The 16,456-nt window shown below is 38.9% G+C and overlaps 1 protein-coding gene across 1 annotated transcript in view; it reads left to right on the forward strand.

Annotated features, from left to right (window-relative positions):
* R3hcc1l (R3H domain and coiled-coil containing 1 like) overlaps nt 1-16,456 on the forward strand; it is an 88,133-nt gene that overhangs the window by 40,904 nt on the left and 30,773 nt on the right. The window contains exon 2 of the mRNA XM_005352306.1: nt 10,943-12,732. Within this exon, the coding sequence (XP_005352363.1) occupies nt 10,957-12,732 (1,776 nt within the window). The 5' untranslated portion in view covers nt 10,943-10,956. The remainder of the gene's footprint in view (nt 1-10,942; nt 12,733-16,456) is intronic.

The following is a 16,456-nucleotide window of genomic DNA, read 5'->3' on the forward strand; positions in this document are numbered from 1 at the left end:
TCTTGTAGACCAGGCTGGTCTCAAACTCACAGAGATCCGCCTGCCTCTGCCTCCCAAGTGCTGGGATTAAAGGCGTGCGCCACCACCACCCGGCTGTGATACATTCTTGGCACAGTCAAATATGTGATAGTGTGATAGCATCCTTTTTTGTTGTCTCTGTTGTTTAGCATTTCTCAGAATTGATTAGTGCAGAACACTTTGAAATTTTCTACTTTATAAACTCTTTTTGCCTGAGAAATTTTTATGTAGTTCTGGCCATATACATATATTAGTTACTTTTTGTTGCTGTGTTAAAAAAACCATGACCAAAAGGGACTTACGGAAGAAAGAGTTTATTGTGGTTCCCTAGGGGAGCGTTTATAAAGGCGGGTGAGGCATGGCAGCAGGTGGGTGGCTGGCACAGGAAGCTGGGAGATCACATCTCAACTGGAAGTGGAGAGAACAGACTGGGAGTAGGGGGAGGCTAGCGCCATCAAACCCTGCCCAGTGGTACTTCTTATAGCAAGGCTGTACCTCCTAAAGGCTCAGAGCCTCCTCAAACAGCATCAGTCACTGGGGACCAAGTGTTCAAATGTGTCAGCCTGTGTGGGACATTTTTATTTTCTTGTAAAGAATTAAGGTTTTGGGCCCAGAGAGATGGCTCAGCAGGTAAAGGTGACTGCTGCCAAGCTTGATGACTTGAGTTCAGTCCCTGAGACCCTAGGGTAAATGGAGAGAAGCAACTCCTGCAAGTTGTCCACCTCTACATGGGCACTGGAACAAGCAAGTGCTCCCCACCACCCACGAGTAAATAAATAATTGTAATCTTAACAATATTTTAAATAATTAAATCTTGACTGATATTTGATATTCCAGGAGATAGCACATCTACAATGTTTTTTATAATTCATTAATATTTTATCATTGTCAGTTGTCTTAGTCAGTGTTCTTTACTATGAAGACACACCATGATCAAGGCAACTTTTATGAAAGAAACCATTTAGTTGGGGCTTGCTTACAGTTTTAGAGGTTTAGTCCAATATTATGGTGGGGAGCATGATGACATGCCGGCAGACGTGCTGGAGAAGTAGCCTGGAGTTCTACATCTGGATCCACAGGCAACAGAAGAGAGAGTTTTTGAAACCCCAAAGCCTATCGCCTGTGACACACTTCTCAAACTAGGCCACACTTCCTAATCCTCTCAAATAGTGTCACGCCCTGGTGCCCAAGCATTCAAACCTATAAGCCTGTGGGAGCCATTCTCATTCAGACCACTACATCAGTTCTGTGACTGTCACTTGGATAAACACATAGTACTAAATGACAAAAATGTGTTTTTATGTTTTCAAAAATTGTTGGAAATTTCGCTGAATCCCAAGTCAAAATTTATGCAGTGATTTATTTTTTTTATGACATCAAGTAAACTCAAACAGTAATTTTTGGAATAAAACGTTCTAACAGTACAAAGATACAGTAATTTGATGCATGCTGAGGAATGAGATTAGGGAAGTTAAATCTTTGTTTTTGTGCTTAAACCATTGTTTGGTAAATGTTTGTTTTCTGTGCTTAAGCCATTGTTTCTAAGAGAGTAGAAAACTTTGTAGTATGTTTAAAATGTTGTCGTTCATAACATACAGTAGTGTTGTGTGGCCTACTGGTATTATTAGTGCAGAGGGCACATGTTGTGTGTTCAGAACAAATGTTTCAGTGAAGTTCACAGTGTAACTCAGGTGATTTGTGCCCCAAACATCCGAACTTCATTTTGATTTTGAACATTTTGGTCATTGTGCAGTCAGTGATAGAGCACTTACTGTCCTGTTTGTGACCCTAGACTCTATTCCAACACCACTATTATATCTGTTTGCTGAGAAGAGTCAGCAAGAGAGATAGCTGCAGATGAGCTCTACCAAATTCTCATTTGTAAATAAATTTTAACCTGCTTTGTTGTACAGTAGCCTTGATTGCCTATAGACCAACCTCACTTGAATATACAGAAAAGTCAAGTCAAGTGAATAGACAGGGAACGTTCTTATTTTCCTCCTGTTTTGATTGTTTGTTTTGTTTTTTTGAGACAGGTTTTCTCTGTATATCTTTGGCTGTCCTGGAACTCACTTTCTACAAAGTGAGGCTGACCTCAAACTCACAAGAGATTCATCTGCCTCTGCCCCTGGAGTGCTGGTATTAAAGGTGTATGCCACCATGCCTGGCACTTTCCCACTATTTTGAAGAACCACATCTGTTATAAAATGAGCCCCATATGATGTGGGACACCCGTCTACTTATAATTCTTGTATTCAAGACAGTTGCATTGCCATTTAATATGTGACAATTGTAGTCTGTTAGTGTAGCCTTTATGTAAAATACCACATTGGGTTTCTTTTTATTTTGTAGAATGTTTAAGAGGATGCCAGAGTCAGAACTCACTATGTGTCTTACTTGAAACATTTCTTTATTCTAAAACATTTCATAATTTTTAACAAAGTTAATGAAACTTATTCTTCTGAAAATAGATTTGAAGTAAATCTATTTAGAAAATATTTTCAATTAAGAATATTTTCATCTCTTACCCTTATATCTTTGTTTATTAACATATGAATTGATTGTGCCTTGCCTCATTTTCAAAGGAATTTGACATGACTTAGAAAGAGAGACACCTGGTTTGTATTAATCGTTGCATCTAAGCTCTGGGATTTTCCAGAAAGGAACAGAAAAAGGACACATGTGTCTAGAGAAGGAATCATATAACTTTTGGAGACATACCCTTTTTTCTTGTACAAACAGCAATAGATAATAATCTTTGGTTTTGCAAAAGTTAGAAAATGTTTTTCAGGTAGAAATTTTCTGTCTTGACCAACCACAGCTGCTATGATTTTAATTTAGGAAGTCTTAGCATGTGTTATGAGCTAAGATGCCTGGTTTGTTTTTGTTTTTAGGAAACTGCTGTGGCCTGAGTGGCAAATGTGGAGTGAGTTGTACCTGATGGAAAAATCAAGTACAGCCAGCCGTCATAAAAACCGGATCACATTAAAACCATCAGATTTAGCTAAATGCTCTCCAATGGGTCAGGGGAATAAGTTCAGCCTGGGGGAGGAAAGGAAGTAGGAAAGAAAGGAGGGTCATGTGTTACTATAAGTGATAAAGCACACGTGGTGAAATATTAGCTGTAGGGGAATTAGGTAAATGGTATGTGAACATTTTTGTACTGTTTTTAACTGTTATGACTTCTATAGGTTTTCAGTTAAAACTTTTCTAATAAAAAGTTGATACAGGTAGGAGTGGTGGCATATTCATGCTTCCAGCACCTGGGAGGTTGAAGCAGGATTTCAAGTTTGAGACCAGTCTAGGCCACATAATGACTTTAAGTCAACTGGAGATAAACATTGAGACCCCCCTCCCCATTTGAGATAACATACATGGTTTAGTTATGATAGATTTATATGAGCCAACAAAGTGATAGAGAATTTGTTCTAAAAGCATTGTTAGCACACCCATTAGGTCATTTCTTTCTACTATTAGATACTCTGAATGAGCCTTGTAAAATCCTGAGCTTAGTCACTTCATGGTTGTCTATTTGAGTATTTAAAGGCTAATGCCCTGCTGTTGATTGAAGAGGTGTGTATGTTCAGATAACAGATATAAGACAAGCAGTGTGGGCCTGTTGTGGAAAAGTTAAAACTTGATTTGTTCATGATATTTATGTTCTTATGGTGATAGATCAGAGACATACTTGAAGTTATTAACATTTTTTTCTCAAGAGAACTTTAAAGCAGTAGAAGCAGTTGGAAAGGTGCTAAAGTATAGTCCCAGTGTACAGAAGTTACAGAGAAAACAATTTGGCCAGAATTGTTACAAAGGTACATTTTAGTAATTAGCTGCTCTCTATCAAAAAGAAACCTGGCTTCTTATCCCCTTTAGAAAATGTAATTTTGGACAAAACTGAATATTTCTAGTCTTTCTGGAATAAATAAGCTGTAAAATGTAGAATAACAAATTCTTTTCTTCAATTGACTTAGTAAAATGCTCTTTCAACATTAAAAAAATCTTTAAAAAAATTAAACTGTATGGGGAAGAGTTGAGTTTAAGTAAGAAATCATATGCTGATGTGGGATTCTCCTTGTGGGATGTGAATATGTTTTATTACCATTGGCTAATAAAGAAGATGCTTTGGCCTATGACAGGGCAGAATATAGGTAGACCGGAAACCTAAACTGAATGCAGTGAGAAAGAAGGTGGAGTCAGTCTTGTAGCTGCCGATGGAGAAAGATGCCTGAACTTTACTGTTAAGCCAGTCTTGTGGTGATGCACAGACTAATAGAAATGGGTTAATTTAAGATATAGAAGCTGGCTAGGAATGTGCTTGAGCTGTTGACCAAGCAGTGTTGTAATTAATACAATTTTTGTGTGATTATTTGGGTCTGGGTGGCTGGGAAACTAAAGCACAACCTCCATCTACAAGATGCTGTGATGGGAGGTTTTGTGTGTGCAAGTGTGGGCCTGTGTGGGCTGGGACAGAGGGTGACCTCGGGTCTTCCACAGTGGCTGTGTGTGTGTGGGGGGGGGCAGAGGGTGACCTCGGGTCTTCCGCAGTGACTGTGTGGGGTGGGACAGAGGGTGACCTCGGGTCTTCCGCAGTGACTGTGTGTGGGGGGGGGCAGAGGGTGACCTCGGGTCCTCCGCAGTGGCTGTGTGGGGGGGGGACAGAGGGTGACCTCGGGTCTTCCGCAGTGGCTGTGTGTGGGGGGGGCAGAGGGTGACCTCGGGTCTTCCGCAGTGGCTGTGTGTGGGGGGGACAGAGGGTGACCTCAGGGGTCTTCTTCCGCAGTGGCTGCTCTCTTTAGTTTTCAAAAACGGTCTCACTTTACCTAGAGTTTGTTGTTTTGCAGACTGACTGGATCCTTCTATCTGCTCCCTGGCTGTGAAGCTGCAGGGCTGCTGGCACAAGCCCACCAGGCATAACTCTTTCCCCTCTCATGAGTGCTTGAGGCTGAACTCAGATCCTCATGTGTGTGTGGCAAGTGGTACTTTACTGTTGGAACCGTCTCCCTGGGTCCCATAATCCAAGTGCATAGGTTTAGTATTAAATATGTTGAATTTTTAAAATGTAACAACTGCTTATGATCTGTGCTCTGAAAATTATAGTGTATCATACATCTCTATACTTGAAGACTAGTATTTGTCTTTACAAATTTTCCCAGATTTGTGTTCAATGATACTACATTGGTAGCCTGAAATTATCCAAGGTAAAAATATTTACTGTACAAAGATTGGCAGATGCCATAAATCAGGACTTGATTACTTATTGATCGTCTAGACTTACAACGATGAAAATACTAATGTAAATGTGTCATGTCTTTAGCTACTATATTGTGAATAGCTTAAAAAATGAAGATATACTCCTCCATTATTCAGAGTAGTTATCCATTCGAGCAAAGGAATCGCTTACTATAGACAACATCGCTATAAACAGCCAACACTCTGAAATACACCGTGAGCTTGTTGGTAATTTTCCAAAACACTGCTTGTTATGGCCCAAATGAATTTAGCATTTAAATAGGAAATAGACATTATAAGTTTATTATATTACTATTCCAGTTTAAGATAGTATTATTATGATATATGATCATTCAGGAAAAGGGATTGTTTTGAAAACTATTCACTATAGCACACAATATTAAAGTACATAATTTGGGGACTCTAATAGTCTAGTACAGATTAGAGGTAGTAATATGATTTAGAGTTTGAAAGATGCTTAAAACTAGACCACCTTTGTTATAAATAGAAATGCTTCTTCTGGTGTATGTCAGTCATTTAGATGTACTTAGTTTTTACTGGAAACAACACCCATAACCTGATAATAGCATTGGAAAACTCTAGAAATACAGGGTTTTGTTTTGCTTTATTTTTTCTTACATTGAGTTAAAACTGTTGCTTTTAATTTCTGCCAATTGATTCTGGAGAAACATAGACACAAAGAAATGTGGGATGAAAATGTCACTTATGTAGAGCAGTTGGTCTTCAGGTGTAACATTAGCTGTGATACTTCATCCAAACCCCTCTGGGCTGCCCTCATTTAGTTCTTCTAATCATGCATAGTATGGCCTTCGTCTATGCTAAGGGCGTTTTCTTTTTAAAACTTCCTCCTCACATTTTGGCTTTTCTTAACCTTGTGGCTGAAATAGAAGCCTTCATATACTTTTTTGGGTAGATTTTACAGACGTAAATCTTCTGTTAGATTTTTTTTTAAACCCAAACAGATCCTTGTGTTTATTGTCTATTGCCTTCATATTGCTTTTAGTTTTTTACTTCATATCCTAGAAATGATGCTGAATTAGGATTTTGTCATTTTTGTCTTTATTAATCCCATCAGTTTTTTGTCAGTTGGACTTTTCTTTTGTACTTTTTGTTTATTGTGTGCATCTGATTCCCATATAAAATACTAAATTTGAAAGGGCTGTGAGTATTAAAGTCCATACTGTTCAGTGCCCTCTCCCTGTAAATTCACCTCTATTCATTACCATTACTCCTGCTATTTAATCAGCTGAAGCAAGTTACAAGTTATTTCAGCTAATCCACATCTGTTCATTTCTGCCCAGAAGTTTGCTGAGGTATATACTGATAGGTGTTTTACTAATTGAAATTGACACACTGTTAATCGCATTCCTTAGAGTTTCTTTGAAACTTAGACCTTTTTGAAATTTGGCTCACTATTAAAATCATAGGCCAACAAAATGGCTCAGTGGGTAAAGGTACCTGTTGCCAAGACTGGCAGCCTGAGCTCAGTCCCCAGAATCCACATCATGGAAGGAAAGAGCCAACTCTGACCTCCATGTGTGCACTGTGGTGTTCATGTATGTACATAAATGTACACATAAATTAATACATTTAAAAAATGTATTCTTACACAGTCAGAATAATAGAAAATCTGTGAACAGTGTTAGGCCAGATATTCAGAGTTCAAAATAGCAAAAGGGCTTCAGCTGGGTGGCTCAGCAAGTAAAGGTGCTGACTGCCAAGCTTGATAGAGTTGAAGTTCTAGGATTCCCATGATACAAGGAGAGAACTGATTCCTGTCAAGGTGTTCTCTGACTGCCACGTGGCACAATGGTGCGTGTACACATATACACACATACATGCACACGCACACATACACACTAATATATTAATAGGAGAGGAGAGGCTAAATGAATTAAGGTGGTTTTACTGGGGTGGCTGAAGCATGAGAATCTTGACTTCTAGGTCAGCCTTGGCTGTATACCAAGTTCTGGGTCAGCTTAGGCTACTTTGTAACACTCTGTTATCTTATAAAACAAAAACAACCCAGAAATAAAAACATCCCTGGAGATACTTGACCATAGCATTTTTTTTTTTAGGCTTAAAAAGAAAACAAAAACAAACCCTGCCGTGAAAGAGTGTCATCAATAAAGAATATTCTGGACCAGATGATTTTTTAGGAATCTAATATAAAGTGAACAGGAGTGACAGGTTTTCCCTCTTTCTTCATGTCTCTCTTCTAAAATAACGTGGTGAACTATCAGAGGGTACATTTGGGTTTGTCCCATGTAACCCTTTCTTCTCTTTGTCGTAAGACCGTCATACTTCACAGCACCAGTTTGAAAATTAAAAGAATAATCCAATATGCCTAGCATGTTTCCATGTATTTAATAGTAATATATAAGAATTTATTTAATCTCTCTTAAATTTCTTTAAATTCTTAGACAGTGGTGGAGGCTGTTATGAGTGTGAACTGGCTCATCATAGTTTTCTTGTTCTCTAGCCTCCTTCTTCCTGCTTGGATCTATCTAATTACTGCTAGAAGAGAGAAAACTCAGCGTAGGCCACTTAAGTCAATAGTACCATAGGCTGGGTCTCCTTTATCTCAAATGTGTTGCAGCAGTGTTTCAGAGGTTTGTGGATTTTCTGTATTCCTAGAATGTTGGTATATTGACTTACTGGCTGAACACTACTAATCCAGGAACAATTCTGAAAGCTCCAAAACCCAGTATTGAATGCTAACATGTATAACATGAGGACCTGCTCTTGGGGTTTCTGTCCTACCTAGTACCCCACAGCTGGCAAGCCCCAAAGAAAATCACACAGATATCTCCATAAATTATAAAACTGATTGGCCCATTAGCTCATGCTACTTATTAGCTCTTGTAGCTTATATTAACCCATTGTTCTTATCTATGCTAGCCACATGGCTCAGTACCTTTCTCAGCTGGGTAGGTTACATCTTGCTTCTTGGTGGTCTGAGCAGGAATGGAAGGAATGGGCTTCCTTCTTCCTAGAATTCTCCAGTTCTCATCGCCTTGCCTCTACTGATTGACCTGCCTATACTTCCTGCCTGGCCAATCAGCGTTTATTCAAAATATGATTGACAGAATACAGACAATTCTTCCACACCACTTCCCCCTCTTTTTTTTTTTTTTTAACAAAGGAAAATATCCATAGTCCATTTTTTGGGAATGTGGGTGTAGTTTTCCAGGCTACTTGAGGCTGGTTGGGGGTGATGATAATCTTATGGGGACCTAAAGAAAATTTAGAATTACGATCAAGTCCTGAGTGGAGTATCCTGTGAGTTTTGATCATCTCAGGCAGCAGTCTTGAATCTGTTCTGGATGTAGAACTCAGACATCTGGGCCATCTGTTCCTACCGGAGATTTCTCAGGTAGTCTTCCTTGATCAAACAGGATTTTTCTTAACTCAGAATGAATCCACAGCCTCTATTTTCTGTGGAAACAAAAGCAAAATCTCTTCTCCAAAGTAATATACCTTTTGACTTCAATTTTGAAGTCAGGGTATTTTCAAAATACCTATCTTGGATTAATTCAGCAGCATTCATAAGCAGATATCTTTTAGCAGCTGTTGCTCCTTTCTCAGCATTCAAACAATTTAAAGAGTAATATTATACAATATCAATATTCTCTGTGTATTTTCCATCTTTATGTGGCTTTATTTTAAACTTTTTTTTTATTTTTACTTTTACTTTTTGAGACAGGTTCTCTGTATGTCTTTGTCCTGAAATAACTCTGTAGACCAGGCTGTCCTTGAACTCACAGAGGTCACCGGTCTCTGCCTCCCCAGTGCTGAAACTAAAGGTGTGTGCTACCATACCTTGAGCTCACAGAGATCTGTCTGCCTCTGCCTCCCAGGCATTGGGATTAAAGGTGTGTACCACCACAACTACTACTCTCTTTCTTTTCTATTTTTAAGGAGTTTAACCCTTTTTTAAAGCCTGCACAGGCAGTGAGATGTCTCTTGTCATTTCTAGAGTTTTGGAAGTTGCTTACTCTTGTTTGCATAGGTAATATTATATCCTTCTGAAGTCTTTGATGGAGTTGAAGAATGGATAGATAGTTATAGTTTTCCATTGTTATGATAAAAGATAAAATAGATATAAATATTGTAACTGTAATTCTTGCTTGATAACTGTTTTGTTATATGTAATTTTACTATGTTAAAGTGAAAGCCTTTCTTTTTTGTTTAAACAGAAAAGGGGGAAATGATTGGGAGGGTCATCTGTCTATATGTTCTTTCATTGGTCAAATAAAAAAACTGCCTTGGTCTTTTGATAGGCCAGCCCTTAGGTGGGTGGAGTAGACAGAACAGAATGCTGGGAGAAAGAAAAGCAGAGTCAGGCACTCGCCATGAAGCTCTGGCCCAAGATGGACGTAGGTTAGAATCTTTCCCGGTAAGCCACAGCCTCGTGGTGCTACACAGATTTAATGGAAATGGGTTAATTAAGATGTGATAGTTAGCCAAGAAGAGGCTAGATATAATGGGCCAGGCAGGGTTTAAATGAATACAGTTTCTGTGTTGTTATTTCTGGGGCTAAGCTAGCCATGCGGGAGCCGGGCAGGACGAAAAGCAGGCCTGTTTGCCTTGTCACTACAGACATGTCACTCCAAAAGTTTTGGGTTTTGAAATAAAATGTTTTTCTTAAACATTGTATTTTTGTTTTATTGATACAAAAGCATATGTATATTTACAACCTCAGTGTGACATTCACGCGTGCGCACACACACAAATATATAATGATTGGACCAGGGTAATTTAGTACCTTTTTCTTTTCTCTACTTTTTTTTTCAGCAACATCATGATACAAATGTACTGTTTTCTAGGAAGATTTCTTCAATCAGTTTTGTTTATTGTGTAGATGGCATTCAAATCTCTCTCTCTCTCTCTCTGCATGCATATATGTATGCTGGCAGTTGTGGCTTTTTGAGATCCTTCTTGACAATGCTCTTCATAGGAGAAGTCTATGTAGGTGGAGATTTCTCATTTGTTTTCCAACTGCTCAGACCCGAATAATCACACAGAGACTATATCAATAACACTGTTCAGCCAATGACTCAGACATATTTCTAGCTAGATCTTACATCTTGAATTAACTCATTTCTATTAATCTGTGTATCACCCTGAAGTTGTGACCTACTGGTAAAGTAAGATTCCAGAGGGAATCTTTCTCCTTCAGCAGCTACATGGTGTCTCTTTACTCTGCTAAGCCATTGGCCCAAACAGTTTTTATTCATCAATCAATAAAAGCAGCACATATACAGACGGACATTCCCACATCAAGTCTAGGCTTTAGAACATGTAGATGTTTGTTCTTTATGAGGATGTAGTGGCCATTACCGTTCACATAATGCGTTTTAAAATTCAAATGGAAGCAAAATTACTTGTTTAAAAAGAGAAAACTTGAGAGGTAGGGTGAGTGGTTTTGAAGATCCAAAGAAAGGGTGTCTTGTGATAAAGTCTGTTGACCTCATGGGGCTTTGGGGTTTACTCTCTTCACTTAGATGAGTGATTGCACTAAGTATTTTATGACAGATTTTCCCTTTTTTTAAATGTCAGTGATTGCTATAGAATAGATTAGTAGGCCCTCTACCCATTCTTTAAATTTTTCTTTGTTCAGTACATTATAATTAGTTTTTTATTATTAAATCTTCTCTTTTTTTTTCAGATTGAAGTGGTGCCATGCAGCAAGAAGCAGAGAGATGCAGAGTTCGAACCAAAAGGCCTGACATGGCACTTTATGTACCTAAAGCTCGAAGGGGTACAGCACTCCCCAAGGCAGGTGACAAGGAAGAAAGCTGCAGGCCTCCTGCCTTTGTGCTGAAAGAACAAAAGGAAGGTTGTCTTCCCCAGAAGATCTCTGGAAATAAGCAGGAGTCTCACAGACTTAGTGGCCGTTCTGATAGGAAGGGGTGTGACTATAGGGAAGGAAAGAGAACATCAAAATTAAGGGAAGATGGGTGCCTCCAAAAACAGAGTAAAGACAAGGTTTATATTAAGAGAGGAATTGAAGAGTCCAAAGAAGCCTCATCTCAAGAACATCAACCCAGAGCCCCCAGTGCTGGGATTATATCTAATGGACCTCTGCAAAGACTTTTTAAACCAAAGGAAGTGGAGTGTTTGGAAGTTCCACCTGCAGGAGTGATGGGACACCAGGAGGTGCTTCCATCGAAGTCTCACTCAGAAGCCGGTGATGCTCAGGTTCTAAATAGAGCATTCCAGAATGTGGGGCTCTGTGATTTCAGTGGAGAAACCTTTGTAAATAGAAAGTTGGACAGCAGAATTGAAACTGAGGCCAATGCTATAGAGCTAGTCTCCCAGTTTCCTCAAGTTGTTACCACTCGGTTAAAACCAGAGGGTATGGCTGTGCCAGTAACTCTAAGTTCTGATTCTGAAACTGCTCCATGCAGTATGGAAACATCAGATGGAGTGTCAAAGCACACTCCTGGGAGCATCTCTGCAGTTTCTGTTCCCGGAGGTCCAGATGACGATGTTGATCCTACTTTTACAGACTTTGAAGCTGAGAGTGAGAATACAGTCAACACTCCAGAGTCTGTCTTGGGTCAGAAAGGTGTAGATTCCATTTCTGAGACTATGGGTATCATTTCTCTTAAAATGGCTATAGTCAGCAAATTAGAGAGCACAAATGGCATTATTGATCCAACAGTGACTGGAGAGTGTGAGAGTGACAGCTCTGCAGATGAGTTATGTGTAAAGTATGAGCCTTCTGATACAGCTGTCTTTGCTCATGAAACAGACACAGATAATGGATTTAAAAGTGTTTGTGACACTGGCAGCAAGGCATGTATGCAGGACATTGCAGGTGCAGTTTGTGCCCATGTAACTGAAGGCAGCTCTTGTATAGTTGCAGTTAGAGAATCTGATGAGAGTAGTAGCAATACAAGTCATTCTTCAGATTCTATAGAAATGAGTGCAGATGTAGCCCATCTTGATGCAGCTAAAAGTGAGGACGACTCTGAAAATGGTAGCAGCCTAACTGCCTGCTCAGATATTTATGCTGAGAGCATTGCATCTAGTTTTACAGAGTCAACAGGAAAGTTGGTAGAGCGTGTGTCAGGTTGTGCTTCCTCTTTACCCATAAAGAAGATTGCTGATAGTAATTGTACCACTTGTTTGGACTCTGAACTGAGTGTGTCAAATGGGACTAACCTCCTTTTGGAGAGTGCCTTGGGCAGTGATCTGAATAGTACGGAGGAGATAACAGAGGCAGTGCACGAGCTAAGAAGTGCTGAAGAGTTTGAAACAAAAGAGGAAGATGACTCAGAGAACACAGTGTGTGCTCTATCATTTTCTGATAGAGATTCATCTGTGGAAACATCTGTAGAGCTAAAAACAACAGACACTTCTCACATACAAGGAAGTATTGCTGCGGAGGAAAGCTGGGAATCTATGTTTAATGACGACGGTGACTGTGTAGACCCACGTCTTCTACAAGAGGTATGCTCAGTTGAAATTACTTGATATTTAGACAGTTCATAAACTTAGGAAATCTAGATTTGGAAATATTTCTGATAGACATTGTATACATTCATTCATTTTCTCACATTCAGTTTAAGTTCTTGCAATAGCAATAGCTTGATAGGATTATACATTCAGAAAAGAATATCTGATAAATATGGAAAAGTTAAAACATATAATCCTGCTAGTATTGCTAAATATTAAAAGGCATTACACTGAATAGATTAAATATAAATTTAATGGATTCTGACAGCTCATTGAGGAACTATAGAGAGATCAAAAGTGATCAAAAATACAGAAACATCAAAAATGTTTTTCTGTTTTGATAGCATGTATTTTTACTTGAGCCATTTGGGGGAAGGAAATAATTTATAACCTAATCATTCATCTTTATATTTTAGTGAATTTTGGAATGTCGGAAACTGTAGAAGGAAGTAGAGAAGAGAAGGAAAGAATATGGCTATTTTCTGCGGAGTTGATACTGAGTTAGACTGTGTTAGTGACTACCGAGTACTATAAGGACTATTAGTGAATGATGTTGTGCTGATAGTTAGAGTTCAGAAATACCAAATATGGACTTGAAGGCACTGTACAAACTCCTGAGCTCCACATTCATTTTAATATTTTAACATTTACCTCTCTGCCATTTAAATTCTTTATTGCAAATTAGAACCACTGCTTTAAATAGAGAACCATTTTCTCTCTCTTATTGTGGATGCACGTGGCCTTGGTCTGGAAGGGAGGAGTGGTGGGTTTGTGAGTGAGACTCCCCCAGGTGGTTATCCTTTAGGAAAGACGTGGGCGTGTCAGTCCTGCTCTGCCATTGGCACTCAAAGCTATCATTCACGTTCATGTTCTTTGAATCTGATGGGCTGTGGATGCAGTAGTCCCAGTTCTCTTCTGGTTTTTGAAGGATGCCACAACTAATAATATAATAGCCCTTTGGTGACTTTTGCTCTTAGTTTATTATTTATATCACTCAAGCGTACTTAATTAAATGTAGAACTAGAGTGCTTGTCTACCTTGAAAGTTTTCCAGCAGAAGGCTTTGGCTTTTTTCCCAGTTGGCCTATTTATTTGTTGATAAAGGCTAGACATGGAAGCATATCTAATACTTCTAATAGGCAAGAAGATATGCTGTAAAGTAGGGTGTGACAACCATTGATAAGTTACATTTGAACTTCTAAAACTGGTCCAAAGAAATAGAACATGGAGAGGTCATGAGTGAGCTCGCAGAACTGCAATCCTTGATGAATTGTCAAAGATCACATTTCGTCTTTTATTTTCATCATTAATTAATTAGTTTATTTATTTTTCAAGAGTTTCTCTCTGTAACCCTGATTGTCCTGGGACTTGCTTTGTAGACCAGGCTGGCCTTAAATTCAGAACTCAATCTGCCTTTGTCTCTTGAGTTCTGGTATTAAAGATGTGCACCACCTTTAATGGCCTTGCAGCTGTATTTCATCTTCTAAAACCAGGATATGGGATGCCCAGAATTTTAAACTGGTAACCAATAAAGGAGAGAAAGTTGGCATGACCTCTTTTATCTCTCTAAAAATTAACTCTTTCATAGGGAAAACAACAACAACAAAACTTGGATGACCCCTGCTGCCTCCTATTATGGCCAGCAAATTCAGGGTAGAAGGGCAGGTGAGGTACCAACAGTATAACACTAATGATGTCGAGGGATGTCAGCATTGGTCACCTTCATTGGCTATATCTAGTCTTTGAGGTTTTGCATAGAAATAAATAGGTAATCTTCCACTTTAGTCTTTGTGTTAGAGAAAGCCACTATCCTTGCTCAACCATAAGAACTGAGGAGCAAAGTAAAAGAATTGCACCTGTTTCCACTCACTATGTTCACCAGCATTCTGACATCCTCTGTCTCCCTATAGTCTTCTACAAACGTGTTGTCTATTTTTAAGTGGCGAACCCAAAGTAGAAAGAAAAAAGCTTATAGTTCAGCCACTTAGAGCATGTATGACATACAGGGGGAGGAAAGCCTTTATAGTGCAGCTTTCAGAGACCACCGTATGTCGTTGATATTGTGTCCTTGTCACTTTGCCATTAAACAGCAAATATTGAACACTTGCAGTGTGACACTGTCGTAGTATGAAGAGACACCATGACCCTGCAACTGTTATTTAAAAACAACAACAACATTGAATTGAGGTGGTTGCTTACAGTTCAGAGGTTCAGTCCATTATCATTATGGCAGGGAGCATGGTAGCATGGCACTGGTTACCTCTTGATCAGAAGGTAACATGAAGTGGACTAAAACATTGGGAAGTATCTTGAGCTTTTATGAGACCTCAAAGACTGTCTCCACAGTGACACGCTTCCACCAACAAGACCACACCTACTCCAAGGCCATACTGCCTAGTAGTGCACTCCCTTTGGGAGCCATTTTCTCTCAAACCACCACAGACAGTATAAATTGCAAGTAGCAAGATGTTACTATGTTAAAGGCGTTATGCAATTTGCTGACTATGTTCTAAAATTGCTTATATTTTATTTAGAGAGAAAAGATATAATTATACAGTCATATAGCCACATAGCATAGTCATTAAATTAATGAGTAAAACAGCAACCCAAGAAATTTACTGACATTATTTGATGATTTAATGAATGACACAATGACACTAGACAGACAAGATCTCCCAGGGCTGAACTGGTTAATAACAGTTTTATGTTGGTGAGACCATGAAGTTAAGAAAGATTATAGTTTTTTCTTCCATATTGTTCTGAGGTCCTAACTTTTCTCCTGTTTCTTTTAATAATGTATACATTATTTTCATACAATTTTAGATTTACAGAAAAAATTACTAAAGCATACACTTTCCATGTACTCCCTGGTCTTTTTATTACTGTTCATATTTTCACAAATTTTATTATTTCCAGCTCATCTTAACAGATTTTATAATTTGTATCTTTATAAAACTTTCTGAACTAATAGGTTATTGGCTGCCTGAGTGGGAATTTGTAGAGACATCTTCAAGTTGTTCTGCCATGATCACATGGGCCATCCCAGGGTGCACTTGATTTAACACGATCACATGGGCCATCCCAAGGTGCACTTGATTGAACGTCTGGCTTATTCAGTCTGTAGTGCCTGGTGACTAGAGATCCCAGGTCACACAAAGAAGGGAACATTAAGTAGGATCTCTTTGCATTGTTGCTGTTGTTTTAAACCAGGTAAATCCGAAAATTAAAAATCTCTCTTTTGAGCACTGTTAGATTTGTTGAGTGATGTATTTTTCTGAGGGATGTGCGAGCCGTTAACACTTTAATTCTGATCTGTTCCAAGCTGAAAAAAAGAAAACAGTTCTGAGTCCATATTGTGAGCATGAAGGAAGGAGGCTTTCCTTTTATAGTTAGCAGACTCCTGGTGTTCCAGGTTCTGTACTTGAGTGTGCTTCTGTCCAGCACTCTCTGTATGATGTCTATGTGGGCTGTGGCTGGGGCAGATGGAGACGCGATAGTGACCTGACTCGTAATGATGTTCAGTTCATTATGTATGTTCAAGGTCACTGTGAGAGGAGAGGCGGGGGTTGGCAAAGAATCTACTTTGTTGCCCTTGTCAAAAGTAAACAACAATTTCTCCAGAATTAAAGATCCGTTTATGTTGGAAGCTTGGTTAAAGACAAGCATACTTTTAAGGAAATTCAATCTTGCATATACTTGAATCTTTTTTTTTTTTTTTT

The sequence above is a fragment of the Microtus ochrogaster genome, chromosome 8 (assembly GCF_000317375.1).
Source record: "Microtus ochrogaster isolate Prairie Vole_2 chromosome 8, MicOch1.0, whole genome shotgun sequence".
NCBI lineage: Eukaryota > Metazoa > Chordata > Mammalia > Rodentia > Cricetidae > Microtus > Microtus ochrogaster.